The 21,807-nt window shown below is 42.3% G+C and overlaps 1 protein-coding gene and 1 pseudogene across 1 annotated transcript; both read right to left on the bottom strand.

The window, feature by feature from the left end:
* Positions 1-4,141: 4,141 nt before the first annotated feature.
* Positions 4,142-4,736, bottom strand: LOC125516747 (norbelladine synthase pseudogene; annotated as a pseudogene).
* Positions 4,737-8,605: 3,869 nt separating this feature from the next.
* On the bottom strand, positions 8,606-12,305 carry LOC125513283 (outer envelope pore protein 37, chloroplastic). The gene is made up of 6 exons (XM_048678357.1): positions 11,706-12,305; positions 11,372-11,461; positions 10,560-10,730; positions 10,382-10,476; positions 9,630-9,750; positions 8,606-9,001 (listed from the first exon to the last, which is right to left on the bottom strand). The coding sequence occupies exons 1-6, from the start codon at positions 12,192-12,194 to the stop codon at positions 8,870-8,872; spliced, it is 1,098 nt and encodes a 365-aa protein (XP_048534314.1). The 5' UTR covers positions 12,195-12,305; the 3' UTR covers positions 8,606-8,869.
* Between the last annotated feature and the right edge of the window lie 9,502 nt (positions 12,306-21,807).

The raw sequence follows: 21,807 nt of genomic DNA, 5'->3' as shown, positions 1-21,807 counted from the left end.
AGGTTCTTATTTGTATGTGTAGGTACGAGGTGACTCGCGCCTGGTCTCCTACTGGATTGATAGCTTGGTTCTCAAAAACTGAGAGAAATACTTACGCTTCTTTACTGCACCACCCTTTCCTCTTCAAGGGAAAACCAACGCAGTGCTCAAGATGTAGCAACCTCATATGAGCTCCTCACTGACATAAAGCCCGATATAAGTTATTTCAAAGTCTTTGATGATAAATTTTGGTTAGAGGTCCACATCACAATTCCGAATTTGAACTGAAAGCACATGAGGGTTTTATGCTTGGTTACGGAAAGGACTCGCAGACCTACAGAGTCTTCAACACCTACCACTGAAGGAAATATGCCTTAGAGGCAATAATAAAGTTGATATTTATATTTCCTTATATCATGATAATGTTTATTATTCATGCTAGAATTGTATTAACCGGAAACTTAGTACGTGTGTGAATACATAGACAAACAATATGTCCCTAGTGTGCCTCTACTAGACTAGCTCGTTAATCAAAGATGGTTAAGTTTCCTGACCATAGAGAATGATGTGATGGACAAGACCCATCCGTTAGCTTAGCATAATGATCATTTAGTTTTATTGCTATTGCTTTCTTCATGACTTATACATGTTCCTCTGATTATGAGATTATGCAACTCCCGAATACCGGAGGAACACCTCCTGTGTTATCAAACGTCACAACGTAACTGGGTGATTATAAAGATGCTCTACAGGTGTCTCCGATGTTGTTTGTTGAGTTGGCATAGATCGAGATTAGGATTTGTCACTCCGTGTATCGGAGAGGTATCTCTGGGCCCTCTCGGTAATGCACATCACCATGAGCCTTGCAAGCAATGTGACTAATGAGTTAGTTGCGGGATGTTGCATTAGGGAACGAGTAAAGAGACTTGTCGGTAACGAGATTGAACTAGGTATGATGATACCGACGATCGAATTTCGGGCAAGTAACATACCAATGACAAAGGGAATGACGCATGTTGTTATGCGGTTTGGCCGATAAAGATCTTCATAGAATATGTAGGAGGCAATATGATCATCCAGGTTCTGCTATTAGTTATTGACCAGAGATGTGTCTCGGTCATGTCTACATAGTTCTCAAACCCGTAGGGTCCGCACGCGTAACGTTCGATGATGATTTGTACTATGAGTTATGTGATTTGATGACCTAAGTTTGTTCGGAGTCCCGGATGAGATCACGGACATGACGAGGAGTCTCGAAATGGTCAAGAGGTAAAGATTCATATATTGTAAGGTTGCATTCGGACATTAGAATGGTTTCGAGTGGTTCAGGCATTTTTCCGGAGTACTGGGAGGTTACCGGAACCCCCCCCCCCCAGGAGAAGTATTGGGCCTATTGGGCCTTATTGGACGACAAGAACATGAGAGGGGCACCCCCCTTGCCCAAACCGAATTGGACTAGGGGAGGGGACGGCCCCCCTCTTTCCTTCTCCCTCTCTCTCCCTTCCCCTTTTCCCTCTCCGGTGGAAGGAAGGAGGGGAGGGGGCGAATTCTTGTTGGACTAGGAGTCCAAGTAGGACTCCCCCCTTATGGCTCGCCCCCTAGGCCGGCCACCTCCTCCCCCTCTTTATATACGGAGGCGGGGGGCACCCAAAAGGCACAACAGACATCTCTTAGTTGTGTGTGGTGCCCCCCTCCACATTTTACCACCTCGGTCATATCGTTGTAGTGCTTAGGCAAAGCCCTGCGCCGGTAACTTCATCATCACCGTCGCCACACCATTGTGCTAATGGAACTCTCCCTCGTCCTCAACTGGATCAAGAGCTCGAGGGACGTCATCGTTCTGAACGTGTGCTGAACACGGAGGTGTCATACGTTCGGTACTTGGATCGGTTGGATCATGAAGGCGTTCGACTACATCAACCGCATTACTAAACGCTTCCTCTTTCGGTCTACGAGGGTAGGTGGACACACTCTCCCCTCTCTTTGCTATGCATCTCCTAGATAGATCTTGCGTGATCGTAGGATTTTTTTTTTTGAAATAGTGTGTTCCCTAACAGTGGCATCCGAGCCAGGTCTATGCGTAGATGATATATGCACGAGTAGAACACAATGAGTTGTGGGCGATAATAGTCATACTGCTTACCACCAACGTCTTACTTTGATTCGGCGGTATTGTTGGATGAAGCGTCCCGGACCGACATTACATGACCGTGTTCGTGAGACTGGTTCTACTGATGTGCTTCGCACACAGGTGGCTAGCGGGTGTCTGTTTCTCCAACTTTAGTTGAATCGAGTTTGACTATGGTCGGTCCTTGTTGAAGGTTAAAATAGCACACTTGACGAAAAATCGTTGTGGTTTTGATGCGTAGGTAAGAACAGTTCTTGCTAGAAGCCCGTAGCAGCCACGTAAAACTTGCAACTACAAAGTAGAGGACGTCTAACTTGTTTTTGTAGGGCATGTTGTGATGTGATATGGTCAAGACATGATGAGATATAAATTGTTGTATGAGATGATCATGTTTTGTAAAAGTTATCGGCAACTGGCAGGAACCTTATGGTCGTCGCTTTATTGTATGAAATGCAATCGCCATGTAATTGCTTTACTTTATCACTAAGCGGTAGCGATAGTCGTAGAAGCAATAGTTGTCGAGACGACAACGATGCTACGATGGAGATCAAGGTGTCACACTGGTGACGATGGAGATCATGACGGTGCTTTGGAGATGGAGATCAAAGGCACAAGATAATGATGGCCATATCATGTCACATATTTTGATTGCATGTGATGTTTATCCTTTATGCATCTTATTTTTCTTAGTACGGCGGTAGCATTATAAGATGATCCCTCACTAAATTTCAAGGTACAAGTGTTTTCCCTGAGTATGCACCGTTGCTACAGTTCGTCGTGCCGAGACACCACATGATGATCGGGTGTGATAAGCTCTACATTCACATACAACTGGTGCAAGCCAGTTTTGCATGTGCAGAATACTCGGGTTAAACTTGACGAGCCTAGCATATGCAGATATGGCCTCGAAACACTGAGACCGAAAGGTTGAACGTGAATCATATAGTAGATATGATCAACATAGTGATGTTCACCATTGAAAACTACTCCATCTCACGTGATGATCGGACATGGTTTAGTTGATATGGATCATGTGATCATTTAGATGACTAGAGGGATGTCTATCTAAGTGGGAGTTCTTAAGTAATATGATTAATTGAACTTTAATTTATCATGAACTTAGTACCTGATAGTATTTGCATGTCTATGTTGTTGTAGATCAATGACCCGTGCTACCGTTCCCTTGAATTTTAATGCGTTCCTAGAGAAAGCTAAGTTGAAAGATGGTAGAAACTACACAGACTGGGTCCGTAACTAGAGGATTATCCTCATTGTTGCATAGAAGAATTACGTCCTGGAAGCACCGCTAGGTGCAAGACCCGCTGCAGGAGCAACTCCGGACGTTATGAACGTCTGGCAGAGCAAAGCTAATGACTACTCGATAGTTTAGTGTGCCATGCTTTACGACTTAGAATCAGGACTTCAAAGACGTTTTGAACGTCATGGAGCATATGAAATGTTTCAGGAGTTGAAGTTAATATTTCAAGGAAATGCCCAAATTGAGAGATATGAAGTCTCCAATAAGTTCTATAGCTGCAAGATGGAGGAGGATAGTTCTGTCAGTGAACATATACTCAGAATGTCTGGGTACCACAACCACTTGACTCAACTGGGAGTTAATGTTTCTGATGATAGTGTCATTGATAGAGTCCTTCAATCACTGCCACCAACCTACAAAAACTTTGTGATGTACTATAATATGCAAGGGATGGATAAGACAATTCCCGAGCTCTTCGCAATGCTAAAGGCTACGGAGGTAGAAATCAAGAAGGAGCATCAAGTGTTGATGGTTAACAAGACCACTAGTTTCAAGAAAAAGAGCAAAGGGAAGAAGGGGAACTTCAAGAAGAATAGCAAGCAAATTGCTGCTCAAGTGAAGAAGCCCAAATCTGGACCTAAGCTTGAGTCTGAGTGCTTCTACTGCAAAGGGACTGGTCACTGGAAGCGGAACTAAACATACGAGAAATGTAAGGAGTAAAACAGTGGGTACAGACTACAAAGGATGCAACGACCTGGTGCGATGCTTTGTTCTTATCAAGTTTGCTCGTGGCCTTGCCCACCTTCCATCTGTGCCTTGATATGCTTTGTGATGGCCTCAGCAAGGCAAGCTAAAGTACTGGTGCTGACAAAGGATGCGATGCCCGTGTGCTCGTCGCCAACTTCATAGTCGATGGTTGATCTTATTGTAGATGTCTAATTTGCATCGCTCACAACCTCAAATCGTACCAAATACTACTTTAGAAATCCTAGTTCGAGGAAACCTCCTTCTACTACCAGTGCCTCCTTGACAAAGTTTTCATTGTCAACCTTGATGAACTTTTCTTTCTGATTTCCAATCCAGGGATTCCTAGCATGGATTATTAATCACCTAAATGAAATTAATTACCGGCCTGAAGCTAAGGGTTGTTGAATGCATATTCTGAGAGGAAAAAGACCTTGTTGGTTGATGTATATGGGCTCAGATTCTAACCAGGTATGACACCACCATCTCCAACCACAAGTTCGACCTTCGAGAGTACGCCAAGAAGCAATTGAGGGATCAACTGGCCAAGAAGGAGGCTTCCATAGACCTCCCACACCTCAGCTGCCGGGAGGCCGGTCTTCCCTCATGGTAGAGGCTCCCTTTCATTGCTTCTAGAGTAATCTTGATTTCCGTGACCTCTGTGTAGCTTGTCAAGGAGTGCGCCAGTGCACATATATAGATTTCATTTAATGTGAAATTGTAGGGTACTGTGTTCTGAGAATCTGTTGCTTGGGATGTCAATCCCAGACCATCATATTACATTTTTATAAATATTGTGTTTATATGATATTGTCAACTACTACTATATGATGTGAACCAACCTATGGTTAGATGGTTAGAGGGACAGTGGTATTCCCAATCCATCGTGGTTCAACTCCTAGTGCTCGCATTATTTTTGAATTTATTTCAGAATTTCCGGCGATGCGTTTTCAGTGGGAGGAGACCCCGTCGACGACTTCATAAATCTTAAGATGATATGTCGACTTGGTCTACTATATGATTATGCCACAACCATAAATACTGCATGGGAATCTTTTTCCAAGGTACACAACCGTATCCCCAGAATTACACACATTACTTCGAGGTGAATCCACCAGAGACCCAGAAAAAATCCAAAAAAAGGAGAGAAAAATATATGTACAGGAGATTGAAGCTTTTCATCCATGTACACAGGAAATAAGTCTGTTATATATGTTTCTGTGCATACTTTCTCACCTTATTCAACCGTGTAGAGACATGGCAAACCGGACAAAGCACACACTATAGAATGAACCTGAGTTATTAGACATGGAATTGTATCATCCCGCTCACAACTCTACTCAGGTAATACATGGATATAGGGATGAAAACGGCGCGGAAATGGACAGAATTGGATGCTACCATATTTGTTTTCATATTTTTTTGCAGAAGCGGAAACGGATACAGAAACCCGGGAAACGAATACGGAACAAATACTACTGGAAACAGACACGGAGCGAATACAGAGCGGACACTGAAACAAAATTGTATATTGACCAGAACTTAAAACCCCCTTAAATTATAGAGAAATACAGACAAAAGCAAACAAATTTATGGAATTGTTAACATGGCTACAAAATAATATGATTGTGTTGGCAACATAGGGTAGTATTGTAATAGTACATGACAATTCCGTATAGGGTATAGTTGAGTACGTGTGTGGTAGTAAAAGTTGGTCCTTAAATGATCCATTCTGCTCATTCTACTCATTGTGTTATTGTGTATTGTTTGATAGTTGGGCCACAAAGGAGCCATAGACCTATAGCAGAAATGGAAATTCCATATTTACGAGAACGGAAAGTTCCGTTTTCCATGTCTGTTCCACCGGAAAACATCGTTTCGTTTTTGTTTCCATTTCCGCATACCATTTCCATTTTGCAAATTTCCGTTTCCGTTTTCATATTTCCTCTCCGTTTCCATTTTTCTCCGGAAAAGTGAAAACTTTCCGCTCCATTTCCATCCCTACATGGATGATCACGAAGCACCATGAAGCCGAATGCCACTGACCCGAAGACCATCACCCTTAGACCAAGGAGGAGACTTCCATAGATCTCCCGCACCTCGGCTGCTGGGAGGCCACTGCTGCGGAGCTACATGTACTTCGGGAAAAATTGTAGAGGCTTAAATTAAGTCGAGGGCATTCATTGTAGGGTAAGGAGTGCGACGATCCACATATATAGATTTCATTTCGTGTGAAATTGTATGATACTGTGTTCTGAGAATCTCTTGGTTGGGATGTCAACCCCAGTCCCAAGACCATCACATTACGTTTTCCTAAATATTGTGTTTATATGATATAGTCAACTATACGATTATACCACAACCATGAAATATTGTGCATGGGAATCTTTTTCCAGGGTACTACCCCTCGGTCCCTGCCAACATGGTGTTTATGTATTTTGAGATTAGCTTTGACCATCAGTTTAACCAGCAAAATATGAGTTATGTGTTGCAAAATTATAACTTGTGTCTATAGTTAAAATAATTTTAATCCATATAATTTTTATGACATATGATGACTCATATGTTACTGCTCAAATCGATTGTCCAAGTATCGTCACAAAATACTGATGCATATATTAGAAGCACAATAGAATGACGTAGGCGGGCTATATGAAATATCACATCAGATTTTTGCCTAGTTTAAGGAGAGAGAAGAGAAGTGAACTATAAACTTACAACCGGTTGTAGCACGTGTCCCAACACTCTTTGCGAGGGAAAAAGATGGCCTAACACATCATACAAATATGACTTACTATTGTATAAGTAGGCAAAGAAGACATGTCAACTTCACATATTTCATTGTGGGTTGTACTAAAAGAGGGAGCCGGATCATTTGACGTACGGTCTCTAACGTTGAGACATTGATGTGTGGGCCCGAGACCACATGTCAGTGGGCGCCATGGCACGCCAGGGGAGCCGCGTCCCTAAAAGAGATGGAGGGAGACGACCACTCCCTGTGGCCTATGCTTTGCTCTTTGTATCATTTCATAACTAAGATAGGAGAGCTTCCATTAATGGAGACAACCTCTTATGTGACGATAGTTTGACCAATGTAGCAAGAGTTATATATCACACACAAAAAATATCAATGGAAACTTCACGTGTTATATTTATTTTCTGGTGGTATATTTTCTGTGGCATACAAATTATATTACATTAGTTAAACCATCAATCTAAGGATACACTTGCGCCTTTTAAACCGGAAAGGAGGGAGAACATGACTAAAGAAACAACGAGAAGAACATTTCTGACAAAGTAACATCACATGAAGTATGAAGTGAGGTTTCAATACTGCTAGGCACGAGGAGAAGATTAACCTTCATGGGCAAGTGGTATCTAGAAGGACACCTTTCAGTATTTGTGATCGATGTTGTCGAAGATGATGATATCAATGAAAATGTGAATCGTTGAATCAAAGTTGGATTGATAAAATGATGCTAAGCTTTTGGTGACAAGAGCACCACAAAAGCTAAAAAGCAAATTCTATATGATGACGATTTAATTGCGATGTTGTATGGTGCACGAGGTTAGCAAACTAAAAGGCGATATGTCCAACAATTAAGTGTAGTAAATATGCGCACGTTGAGATGTGGCCACATAAGAAAGGACTGATGAGGAATGATGATGTGAACTTTGCTTCCGTTACACCCCCTAGAACAGTTTACGGATTTCGGTGCAGATTAAAGTTATAGATGTTAGAAGGTGCCCCTACAATCAAAAGGTACTTCATAGCCCGTGTATCCAGGTTTGATCTGCAAGCTAATATGGTGATAACCTTTTGAAGTATAACTTTAAATTCATGCAAACTTTTAAGGGTTGACCGAAACAAAACCCTAATGATATACATGATAGAGTTGGAAGCTTGTCCAACATTATTGTCTGGGACTGTTCATAAACATATACAATGTAGAACTCCTGAAACGCCTGCGCATAGATAATGTAGAGGCTGTTTGATTTTAGGACTAGCATTGTCATACTTTACCATATATTTTTGCCAAACTTAACTAAGATTAGTTCATCAAAATAAGAGCCACAAGTTGACAAGCCTAAAGGAATCTTGCCACACTTTTTGTGTGTATGCCATGTGGGGTCCAAGTGTGGCTTGCCTAAAATGTGGCTTGAACCAAACACTCACCTAAGTTAGTCAAACTTGCCTAACCTTAGGTGTAGCAATCTTTGATAAAGTTAGTCACAAACCAAACAGCCCCTGAGGTCAGGGTAGACCAAACTTGACACTACCAGTCCGTAGAAAGTTAGTTATCCAAGTGCCAAAACCATGACTAAATTCCGATATCGTATGGGTTTCAACTCTAACCTACCCCAACTTATTTGAAATTGAAAGGCTTTGTTGTCGTTCACATTGCACTAAGCCAAAGGTCAAGTTCCAGTTCACGGTACCATGGGCATGCACCCTTAGCCTCGGCTCAATCTCTATCAATTACGAAGTTAAAAAATGACACAATTGAATCTGTGAATTACCAACTACAGTGACAACATCCATACTAGGGAAGCTTGGTCCAGAAATAAATAAATTATGAGACACTAACTTCCTACATGAAGCCAGAGTGGACTGGTGGCCATTATGTACAATAAACCAAAATACATGATAAAATAGCACGACTTGCAGAATGTGTATCCATTGATGACATATGCACCTTACAAGAATAGGTCAGGCCAAGCCTCGGTACCCGGCAATGTATCAGAGGAATGCCTCCACTCTACAGATCCCACCTTTTCTTCACTCGAAATAGTAAAGAAGGATTGCGAATATTATCCTGGGGAACCTGAAGCATAAGCTGAACCTTCATCTTCATAGGTGCAGTCTTTGCTTTACCCTCTTCTTGCCCAGCCTAACATCCAAAACTATGTGTTCAGGTTCATGGATAGATCAAAAAGGTCGTGCATTTTTTAAACCGAAGACGAATGATTTGACAGTTCAAATGGATATATGATGTGAAGTCAGGCTTTGACTGTTGCAGAGATAAGTGTTAAAACAAAGCTCTGTTACAGTCTTAAAATACTCTCAAACAGCTCTGTTACCACATGCCTCAATGGAATACCAATCATAATTGTCGAATTTTAAACATGCAGTACATGAAATATTGCTGTATCTAATGATCGTTCTCTCAATAACATGTGCTTATGCTATACAAGGATGGTTCAGGTAACAAAAACAACAATCAAACTTAGCAAGCTCGCGTATTCCAGGGTTCAGAATTAGGTAAAAGCTACATATCCAGACAGGCAGACGCGATCCTTATGTCAATGTTAAGAAAAGAAGTATTAGAGCTCTGCTCAATATGACATAGTAAATTGACAAACCCAGCTGAAATATTCAGACGAATCAGGATTTTTAACATGCAACCATTAAGGGATAGCAAAAAGTGAGTTGCTAATTCTGCCTATTTCTAATTCACATACTCCAATAGTAAGTAAGACAGGATGATGAGCAAAACTGAGTTGCCAAAATGTACATACCCAGATGGAAGCCCATCCAACTCGCACCTCTGAATCATAACCAGCTTTCAGTTTATAATTTTTACCAATTGTATGCTTATAAACAGCATTCCATTCATCAGTGTCGAAGTTAAAATGATAGCTGAAAGGAAGAGAGAAATCAGCACAGAAAGATTCACTGGAAAATAAACTAACTTTAAAAAGACACATAAGATGTATGTCCAATACAGATTCTTGCCTACTTGCAGACTATATTTCATACTTTGGTTAAAGTTTTACTTTGGCAACATGTTGTTCAAGTCCTCCTTATAAACTGGAACTATATGTCAAATAATTGTAGGAAATAGACTAACCGAAGTGAATCTCAATATCTGACATTTCTAGAGAGAAGAAAACTACTATACACAATTAATTAAGTATGCCAAAGTTAAGAGCAGTTAACACAATAGCCTTCACTGCTCTATCCCAAAAAAGGCACACGGAACATGTTGCATTTTGCAGTATTAAGATTCATGAGTACCCTGCTGTCCAGGTCATCTTGTTAACATAGGAGCCCCTGAAGTAGGATTATGAACATGCTCGACAATTGCAGAATCTTGATGGATGTTGTGCACAGAATTACATAAAAACGTGGAGAACTCAATTCGCACATGTATTCATAGAAACTTGGAGGATTCAAGACCAGACACATTAATACTGTAGAGATTTCGGGAGAAGAAATGGTCAGTGGATACATATGCTAATGAGCAAAGCAACAAAGACAGTATGCTGACCTTAACTTATCAGAAGAACCAAAACGCCTTTTGAAGTCTAGGGATACTGCATTGGAAGGCAAGGAGACGCTGGGAACTAAAGTTAATTCATTGTCCTGCCATAGAGAATGGACAAATCGAATCAGATAAAACAGAAGGTCCGAAAACTGAACAAAGTACAACATTAGACATAATTCACCTTATAACAATATCTTAGATTCAAATCATTTTCATTGTATTGAGCAGTAAGAACGCCGTCTAAAAAATCAGTTTTCGCAATCCCATACACTGACAACATTTTTTGGTCTTCTTCATTTGTCCTCTCTTCCACTGAAACTTGACCAATTGGAAAGTGGAGTGTTGCTCTTGGCTGCACAGGTATCAGGGTTAACTAAACAGTTGACAGAGTTTTATTCCAAATTCTAGGAAATATGCACAGATTCTTGTTGCTAAGAACATATGTCTACAGCATTCAAAAACATCTTTCAGCTTAGGACACATAGTCTACTGAGTATAAACAAATATAGCAATGAAACAAATAGCACATGATTTCATATAAAACCTTTAAAAACATTATACGACCGCTCAATGTTTTCAATACAATAGCTAATGTTTAAAATCTGAAATAGCACCTAAAGGAGCGACAATCTGGATATAGGCGGCCTCAAAGATCATGCACGCTATACTGCATACATGAGTAGAACAATAGAGTACAGTTGTAAGCTGTAACTTACTAAATAACATGGACTTTCAGACCAACTTTCGCAAACATTTTACGACTATTCAATCTTTTCAATATGCTAGCAAATTATACTACTTTATCTCAAGTGGCATAAATAATTTCTGAGGAATAAAGGAGTGACGACTATAATACATTTTGTGCTAACAATGATCAAATTTGTATTTTAAGGTAGAAAATGAACCTTGTTGGAATTGCTCAACAGCACAATACATTTATTCCAATCACAGAACATAGAAAAAGAAAACATGTAGGAGTATGTGTGTACTCACCAAACCACTGTAAGGCACCAAAGATGATATCTCAAGTCTATAAGACGGATCACCCAACCTAGTTATTACTGAAACTTCTCCTTCTTGCTCCTGGGAATATAACAAGTGCTATTATAACGAAAAAAGAACTATGTAGGTACCAGTAGCAGTTTAAACTCAGAAGACTAAAGGTGTGAAACTTTACCAGTGAGTGAACAGAATAATACAGATACACTTTCCATCGTCAAAAGTAACATAAACGCAGACACAGACATCATAGGTCCGTCAACGAGAATTGTGTAACTAACCAACGTTGAAATGGAGGTGCAATTTCAATATAGAAGCGCTATAATACCTTGACATCGTGCGAGGCGCGAAGCTGGACGGCGCCACCGGGGAGCGAAGCGTTACCACGGAGCAGCGCGTTGCGGCCCTCAACGTCATACATCGCGGAGAAGTGCTTGGTGACGAACGACAGCACCGGCGCCCCGAAGAGCTGCCGCGGGTCCTCTCCGTGGCCCTGCTGGTCGCTCTGGAACGACAGCCGCAGCTTGGCGAGACCCCCCGCGAGCTTGCACGACACCTTGTGCGCAAACAAGGCCTCCTCGCTGTCGTACTCCGTGGTCACCCGCAGCCCCGGCCTCCTGTACCGCTGCGCTGGAGCCACCACCGTCGGCTCCGGGGGCGGGGGTGGTGGGGGCGACGGGGGAGGGGGCGGCGGGGGAGGGGGAGGGGGCGGGCAGAGGAAGGTGAGGGGGCAGCGGAGCCATGGAGGCAGATTGAAAGGGTTAGGGTTCTTGGGGGTGGACGAGGATGAGGAAGTGGTGGCGGTGGCGGCGGCCATGGGCGGAGGAAGCGAGGGAAGCGGCGGGGTGAGCGGTGTGAAGAATCGAATGGAGGAAGAGGGAAGTGGAAATCTTGTGGGACCTCGGGTGCGGACTGCGGAGGGCTTGGAAGTTGGGAATTCTTGGCCATTTATAATTAGAACCTTATTTCTTCTGGCCTATTCTGAAACAAATATGCTTCCTCACTTCCTCATGACGACATTGCAATGGGTGTACATGACAGCAGCACGAATACACTGCACGTTTGATTGCCCGCATAAGGCCCAACCAGATCTGGGTGAGAAGAGTTTGGACTGTTTGGTTGGCCTGAATACACCGTTCAACCTATATCACACGAACTTTAAAGCACTCTCGAGTCAGGCTCGCGAGCTACGCTCGAATCGGTAGTTTCTCGCGAGTCAGACCCGAGCGAGGCATGTGGGCGACGGGGGCTGCATGCGAGGAGCCACCCCAGAAGCTGCGTTGCTTCCCGAAGCGCCGACAGTATTACCCTCACCTTCCCTCATCGCTCGCTCTTCCCTCTCCCCACTCTTACCGACGGCGGCGGTGAAGCAGATCGAAGAACGGCAAGTCGACCTCCGACCACCTTCACTGACAACCGCAGCAGCAGCACTTCGGCAATGGCGGTAAGCTATTTCCCCCCTCCTCGCGCTACTACATCGCATTGATTCGATCCGCGATAGGGGAACCGGGAATCGGGGTAAACACCATAGAAGCGACCATAACATCGTCATGACTTCCGATACATATGTGAGGTTTCAGATCCGGATTGAGTACAATAGTAATGGGGAGTAGGGTTCATCTTACATAGTACGCACGGATCTTAGCCTTGGGCACCCTTGAGGCGATTGGAGCAGCGGGTGGCCTTGGTCTTGGTCTTCTCCTGCACCACCGTCTCTTCTTCCTCGTCGGAGTCCACCTCGATTGGCATGCTTCCGTTTCCTGGCTCCGGCGCCCTCACAATCATCGCCACCGCATCCTCTTCTTCCCCTTCCATAGGCACAATTTTTGTGGTGAAGTACACGCCAACACGATGGTCATGAGGATGCCGGTATTGTCTGTACTTGGCCACTTTGCTCTTTGTCCAGCGTCGTCAGATTCAGCCTGATTCATGGCCTAGCGAAGTATGTCGACTGACATAGCGCCCTTCGCTGGGTCAGGAATCAGTGTCTTCAACTCCTCCGAGGTCACCTTCTTCACCACAACGTCTGACTCTTTGTGCAACTCGTCCATGCTGCTGAAGTTTGAGTACACTTATCCGCAAAAAAAAAGTTTGAGCACACTTCCATGGTGTTCTCAAACTTGGTGTGGTCACCCAGTGAGCACCCTAGGAAGAAAGCCTCCATCCAATGCCCCAAGGGAAGGGGTTGGCATTGGGGTTGGGTTTGGGGTTCATGGCGTTAGGTTGGAGGAAGAGTGGGAGACTGGGTAAGTGGTGACCAACAAGTTGGGTTAATAAAGGGGCACACGAGCATAGGTTTTAATAGCAATGTTGCAACATTCATAATGCAGATGCTAACCCAACATTTGAACCTCTTCATAATGCAGATCGACACAGAGAACAAGGGAAAGGAGGTGGTGCCATCCAAGGAGCAGGACAAGGGCAAGGATGAGGTGCCGCCCTCAAAGGTGACGCACGTCCAAAGCCCGGGCACGGATGACGACATACCGGAGGTGCCCCACCGGCAAGCGTCGGAACTACGGCCACTACCATGAGGTGGGAGGGCCAACCACCTTCTACAAGGTGATCCTGGCCCCCCAGCTTGAGGCCATACCTATGCCGTTGGACTTCACGAGGCACTTCCCGTTCGTGCCGCATGAGTTCAAGCTGAAGACAAATAGCGGCTGCTTCTAGAAGGTCACTGTCCGGCTGTTGAATGGCAGGGTCACCCAAGATCAGGGTTGGGCCACCTTCGCCGCCATCCATCAGATCAAGATAGGCTTCATGGTGACCTTCAAGCTGCTGACACCCGACATGTTGAAGGTCATCGTCTTCAATGACGATGACATTGAAGTGGTGACAAGGTGGGGGAGGCACGACGCCGCCTTCGCCGTGAACGCCTAGGACAGCCCCTCGTATGCTCCAGTTGCGTTAGTTAAATATCGAACTGATTTGCGTTTGAACTTGTCCATTTATGTGTGCCACAATATTTATAACTACTAGTACTACTATGTTTTGTTGTGTCTGTTCTTCCTGATGCCGATGTGTGCAGGTAACCTCACCACCACACTGAAGAGGTTATCAGACAACAGGCGTTGCATGCAACCAAACTTCGGGCTTATGTGTGAGTTCAGATAATGCGGGCTACCAAAAACCGTGTGCTAAGCTAGCCCCTAATGCGTGAGAACTAAATGCCGGCAACCAAACAGGTTGCAGATGTTGGTTTAGAGGCCGCATTTGCTCAGCCAGCCTCATGTGAGCCAGACTTGAGCTAGCCAGGCCCGGTCACTACGGCTGCCAAACACGCCCATACCAAATCTAGCTCCGCGTCGCATGGAGAGTGACCAGTCACATCTAAAATTTCCTCTTCCACAACCGGATACCTCAATTATCCTCTTTCATGATCAGATACTTTAAATTATGAATTCTCAAATCTATACAATTACATGCAGCGTCAAACCTAATAAAAATCTTTGCCGGTGTCATGCATGTGTACAATTACATGTAGCTCAAGTCTGGCGGGCGGCTGAGCCCCTCAGAGTGAAGCTGCGAGGTAGAGTGAGATATGGGACACGGACCGGCTCACAGGACTCGAGGCGCTGCCTGATACGTCTCCGTCGTATCTACTTTCTCAAACTCTTTTGCCCTTATTTTTGACTCTAACTTGCATGATTTGAATGGAACTAACCCAGACTGATGCTATTTTCAGCAAAATTGCCATGGTGTTATTTTTGTGCAGAATAAAAAGTTCTCGGAATGACTTGAAACTTCACGGAGATAAGTTTTGGTATTAATAAAAAATATTGGCGAAAGAATCAAGTGAAGGGGGCCCACACCCTGGCCACAAGGGTGGGGGCGCGCCACCCATCCTTGTGGGCCCCCTGGACCTCCACCGACCTTAACTTCAACTCCATATATTCACGTTCGGGGAGAAAAAAATCAGAGAGAAGGATTTACCGCGTTTTACGATGCGGAGACGCCGCCAAGCCCTGTTCTTCCTTGGGAGGGCAATCTGGAGTCCGTTCGGGGCTCCGAAGAGGGGAAATCGTCATCATCAACCATCCCCCATCACCAATTTCATGATGCTCACCGCCATACGTGAGTAATTCCATCGTAGGCTTGCTGGACCGTGATGGGTTGGATGAGATTTACCATGTAATCGAGTCAGTTTTGTTAGGGTTTGATCCCTAGTATCCACTATGTTCTAAGATTGATGTTGCTATGAGTTTGCTATGCCTAATGCTTGTCACTAGGGCCCGAGTGCTATGGTTTCAGATCTGAACCTATTATGTTTTCATGAATATATTTGTGTTCTTGGTCCAATATTGCAAGTTATAGTCACTTACTATGTGTTATGATCTGGCAACCCCGGAGTGACAATAGTCGGGACCACTCCCGGTGATGACCGTAGTTTGAGGAGCTAATATATTCACTAAGTGCTAATGCTTAATATCCCTTAGTTTCCAATAGGACCCTGCTGTCACGGGAGGGTATGACAAAAGATGTCATGCAAGTTCTTTTCCATAAGCACGTATGACTATATTCGGAATACATCCCTACATTATATTGATGAACTGGAGCTAGTTCTGTGTCACCCTATGTTATAACTGTTGCATGATGAATGCCATTCGAAAAAATTATCCATCATTGATCCATTGCATACGAGCTTTTCACATATTGATCTTTACTTTATTACTTTGCCGTTGCCACTGTTACAATTGCTACAACACTGCTACCGTTACTTCTGCCACTGTTGTCGTTACTTCCATACTACTTTGCTACTAAATATTTTGCTGCAGATATTAAGTCTTTCAGGTGTGGTTGAATTGACAACTCAACTGCTAATACTCAATAATATTCTTTGGCCCCCCTTGTGTCGAATCAATAAATTTGGGTTGAATACTCTACCCTCGAAAACTGTTGCGATCCCCTATACTTGTGGGTTATGAAGACCTTTTTCTGGCGCCGTTGCCGGGGAGCATAGCTCTATTCTCTGCGTCACTTGGGATTTATATCTGTTGAACACTATGAGGAACTTGAAAGATCGAAGAACTAAGATTTTTCCCTCAACTACGAGGGGAGGTAAGGAACTGCCATCTAGCTCTGCACTTGATTCTCCTTCTGTTTTGAGTAAACTTGCGACACCTACATCTGCTATTGATTCTGATATGTCGCATGTTATTGATGATGCCACTTTTGCTATGCATGATGCTTACGATGAAACTACTTCTCTGCTAGATAATACTGTGCCACTAGATGAATTTCTTGATGAACAACTTGATAGGGTTGGAGAGAATGAAATTACTGAAACTGATGATTATGATTCTCCCCTAGATATGAATTGCCTGTTGTACCTTAGGGTTATGTTATGGATGAAGAAACTGCTAGAGACTTCTTTGCTTGCAATGATAGAGAAGATCTCAAGAAACTGTTAGCTAAGCTGAAAGAAAAATCTTTGAATGCTAGAATGAAATATGATCCAATTTTGCTACTTCACCTATCTTTGTTACTGACAAGGATTATGAATTCTCTGTCGATCCTGAGTTAATTACTTTGGTTGAATCTGATCCTTTCTATGGTTATGAATCGGAAATTATTGTGGCACATCTTACGAAATTGAATGATATAGCCACCCTATTTGCCCATGAGAAAAAAAATCGCTATTACTATATTCTTAAATTGTTCCCTTTCTCATTAAAGGGTGATGCTGAGCTATGGTTTAATTCTCTTGCTCTTGGTTGTGTGCGTAGTCCCCATGATATGTGATACGTCCATTTTGCATCATGCTTTTATATCGATATTTATTGCATTACGGGCTGTTATTTCACATTATGTCACAATACTTATGGCTATTCTCTCTTATTTTACAAGGTTTACATAAGGAGGGAGAATGTCGGCTGCTGGAATTTTGGGCTGGAAAAGGAGCAAATATTAGAGACCTATTCTGCACAACTCCAAAAGTCCTGAAACTCCACGGAATACCTTATAATAAATAATGAAAAATCCTCGCCAAAGATGAAGACCAGGGGGCCCACACCCTGTCCATGAGGGTGCCCCCCCTAGGGCGCGCCCCCTACCTCGTGGGCCCCCTGGTGGCTCTCCGATGACCATCTTCTGCTATATGAAGTCTTTCATCGAGAAAAAAATCAGAAGCAACATTTCGGGACGAAACTCCGCCGCCACGAGGCGGAACCAATCTAGGGCTCCGGGAGAGTTGTTCTGCCGGGGAAACTTCCCTCCCGGAGGGGGAAATCATCGCCATCGTCATCACCAACGCTCCTCTCATTGGGAGAGGGAAATCTCCATCAACATCTTCATCAGCACCATCTCATCTCAAAACCCTAGTTCATCTCTTGTATCCAATTCTTGTCTCCAAGTCCGGGATTGGTGCTAGTAGGTTGCTAGTAGTGTTAATTACTCCTTGTAGTTGATACTAGTTGGTTTAATTGGTCGAAGATCATATGTTCAGATCCTTTATGCATATTATTACCCCTCTGATTTTGAACATGAATATGCTTTGTGAGTAGTTACGTTTGTTCTTGAGGACAAGGGAGAAGTCTTGCTATTAGTAGTCATGTGAATGTGGTATTCGTTCAATATTTTGATGAGATGTATGTTGTCTAGCCTCTAGTGGTGTTATGTGAACGTCGACTACATAACACTTCACCATTATTTGGGCCTAGAGGAAGGCATTGGGAAGTAATAAGTAGATGGTGGGTTGCTAGAGTGACAGAAGATTAAACCCTAGTTTATGCGTTGCTTCGTAAGGGGCTGATTTGGATCCATATGTTTCATGCTATGATTAGGTTTACCTTAATACTTTTGTTGTAGTTGCGGATGCTTGCAATAGAGGTTAATCATAAGTGGGATGCTTGTTCAAGTAAGAACAGCACCCAAGCACTGGTCCACCCACATGTCAAATTATCAAAGTACCGAACACGAATCATATGAACGTGATGAAAACTAGCTTGACGATATTCCCATGTGTCCTCGGGAGCGCTTTTCCTTATATAAGAGTTTGTCCAGGCTTGTCCTTTGCTACAAAAAGGATTGGGCCTCCTTGCTGCACTTTATTTACTTTTGTTACTTGTTGCTCATTACAAATTATCTTATCACAAAATTATCTGTTACTGCTTATTTCAGTACTTGCAGAGAATACCTTGCTGAAAACCGCTTATCATTTCCTTCTGCTCCTCATTGGGTTCGACACTTTTACTTATCTAAAGGACTACGATAGATCCCCTATACTTGTGGGTCATCAAGACTCTTTTCTGGCGCCGTTGCCGGGGAGTGAAGCGCCTTTGGTAGGTGGAATTTGGTAAGGAAAAATTTATATAGTGTGCTGAAATTTACTGTCACTTGTTACTATGGAAAGTAATCCTCTGAGGGGCTTGTTCGGGGTATCTTCACCCCGACCAGTAGAGCAAAGAGTTGCTCCTCAACCTACTGAACCTATTGAAAATGAAATTCCTTATGAGTATCCTTCGAGTATGATAGAAAAACTGCTAGCTAATCCTTTTACAGGAGATGGAACAAAGCATCCTGATGAACACCTAATATATGTGGATGAAGTTTGTGGATTATTTAAGCTTGCAGGTATACCCGATGATGTTGCTAAGAAGAAGGTCTTCCCTTTATCTTTGAAGGGAGACACATTGACATGGTATAGGCTATGTGATGATACGAGATCATGGAACTATAGAAGATTGAAATTGGAATTTCATCAAAAGTATTACCCTATGCATCTTATTCATCGTGACCGCAATTATATATATAATTTTTGGCCTCGCGAAGGAGAAAGCATCGCTCAAGCTTGGGGGAGGCTTAAATCAATGTTATATTCATGCCCCAATCATGATCTCCCAAGAGAAACAATCCTTCAAAAAATTTATGCTCAGCTTTCTAAAAATAATCGCACCATGCTCGATACTTCTTGTGCTGGCTCTTTTATGATGAAGACTACTGGATTTAGATGGGATTTATTGGATAGAATTAAACGCAACTCTAAAGATTGGGATCTCGACAAAGGTAAGGAGTCAGGTATGACACCTAAGTTTGATTGTGTTAAATCTTTTATGGATACCGATATTTTCCGTAAGTTTAGCACTAAATATGGACTTGATTCTGAGATAGTAGCTTCTTTCTGTGAATCTTTTGCTACTTATGTTGATCTCCCTAAGGAGAAGTGGTTTAAATATCATCCTCACATAGAAGTAAAAGTAGATGCACCAATTAAATTTGAAGAAAAGACTGTCACTTATAATGATCCTATTGTTCCTACTTGTTATGTTGAGAAACCACCTTTCCCTATTAGGATAAAGGACCATGCTAAAGCTTCAACTGTGGTTCGTAAAATCAATATTAAAACATATACACCTCCTGAGCAAGTTAAAGTAGAACCTAATGTTTCTATTGTTAAAGATCTCTTGTCTGATAATATTGATGGGCATGTTATTCAGTTCTGTGGTGAAACTGCTAGAATTGCTAAACCTTGTGCTAAAGATAAAAATAGACCTGTGGTAGGCGTGCCTGTCATTTCTGTTAAAATAGGAGAACATTGTTATCATGGCTTATGTGATATGGGTGCTAGTGCTAGTGCAATACCTATTGACTTATACAAAGAAATTATGCATGACATTGCACCTGTTGAGTTAGAAGAAATTGATGTTACTATTAAACTTTCTAATAGAGATACTATTTCACCAATGGGAATTGTTAGAGATGTTGAAGTCTTGTGTGGGAAAACTAAATAACCTGCTGATTTTCTTGTTCTTGGTTCCCCACAAGATAGTTTTTGTCCCATTATATTTGGTAGACCCTTCTTAAATACTGTTAATGCTACCATAGATTGCACAAGGGATGTTGTTACTGTCGGCTTAGATGATATGACTCGTGAGTTTAATTTCTCTAAATTTAGTAAACAACACCGTGAAGAAGAATTACCTAGTAAGGATGAAATTATTGGTCTTGCTTCTATTGCCGTACCTCCTAGTGATCCTTTAGAACAATATTTGCTAGACCATGAGAATGATATGTTTATGAATGAAAGAAGGGAAATAGATGAAGTATTCTTTAAACAGGAACCTATTCTGAAACACAATTTGCATGTTGAAGTCCTAGGGGATCCCCCTCCACCTAAGGGCGATCCCGAGTTTGAGCTTAAACCGTTGCCTGATAATCTTAAATATGCTTATCTTGATAAAAGAAGATATGTCCTGTTATTATTAGTGCTAACCTTTCAGAGCATGAAGAAGAAAGATTATTGAAAACTCTGAAGAAGCACCGTGCTGCTATTGGATATACTCTTGATGATCTTAAGGGCATTAGTCCCACTCTATGTCAACATAAAATAAATTTGGAAGCAGATGCCAAACCAGTTCGTGATCCTCAACGACGTCTGAATCCTAAAATGAAAGAAGTGGTAAGAAAAAAATACTAAAGCTTCTGGAGGCAGGTATAATTTACCCCGTTGCTGATAGTCAGTGGGTAAGTCTTGTTCATTGTGTCCCTAAGAAGGAAGGTATTACTGTTGTTCCTAATGATAAAGATGAATTGATTCCACAAAGAATTATTACAGGTTATAGGATGGTAATTGATTTCTGCAAATTAAATAAGGCTACTAAGAAAGATCATTACCCCTTACCTTTTATCGATAAAATGCTAGAAAGATTATGCAAACATACACATTACTGCTTTCTAGATGGTTATTCTGGTTTCTCTCAAATACCTGTGTCGGCTAAAGATCAATCAAAGACTACTTTTACATGCCCTTTTGGTACTTTTGCTTATAGACGTATGCCTTTTGGTTTATGTAATGCACCTGCTACCTTTCAAAGATGCATGATGGCTATATTCTCTGACTTTTGTGAAAAGATTTGTGAGGTTTTCATGGACGACTTTTCCGTCTATGGATCTTCTTTTGATGATTGCTTGAGCAATCTTGATCGAGTTTTGCAGAGATTTGAAGAAACTAATCTTGTCTTGAATTGGGAAAAGTGCCACTTTATGGTTAATGAGGGTATTGTCTTGGGGCTTAAAGTTTCTAAAAGAGGTATTGAAGTTGATAAAGCCAAGGTTGATGGTATTGAAAAGATGCCATGTCCCAAGGACATCAAAGGTATAAGAAGTTTCCTTGGTCACGCCGGATTTTATAGGAGGTTCATTAAGGACTTCTCAAAAATTTCTTGGCCTCTGACTAATTTATTACAAAAAGATATACCATTTGTCTTTGATGATGATTGTGTAGAAGCATTTAAAATACTTAAGAAAGCATTAGTCTCTGCACCTATTGTTCAGCCACCTGATTGGAATTTACCCTTTGAAATTATGTGTGATGCTAGCAATTATGTTGTAGGTGCTGTTTTAGGGCAAAGAGTTGATAAGAAATTAAATGTTATCCATTATGCTAGTAAGACCCTAGACAATGCTCAAAGAAATTATGCTACTACTGA

This window comes from Triticum urartu, chromosome 6A, assembly GCF_056163025.1.
Source record: "Triticum urartu cultivar PI428250 chromosome 6A, HENAU_Tu73, whole genome shotgun sequence".
Lineage (NCBI taxonomy): Eukaryota > Viridiplantae > Streptophyta > Magnoliopsida > Poales > Poaceae > Triticum > Triticum urartu.
The sequence above is the reverse complement of the archived record's forward strand: the minus strand, read 5'-3'. Positions and strand labels throughout refer to the sequence as shown.

What these genes read in the sequence shown, in the direction of transcription:
- LOC125513283 (XM_048678357.1), bottom strand. Translation starts at nt 12,194, where the DNA reads ATGGCCGCCGCCACCGCCACCACTTCCTCATCCTCGTCCACCCCCAAG. An exon ending in TGGTGCCTTACAGTGGTTTG is followed by an intron (nt 10,731 to 11,371) that starts GTGAGTACACAC and finishes ATACCTGTGCAG; the next exon opens with CCAAGAGCAACACTCCACTT. An exon ending in ATCTAAGATATTGTTATAAG is followed by an intron (nt 10,477 to 10,559) that starts GTGAATTATGTC and finishes TCTCTATGGCAG; the next exon opens with GACAATGAATTAACTTTAGT.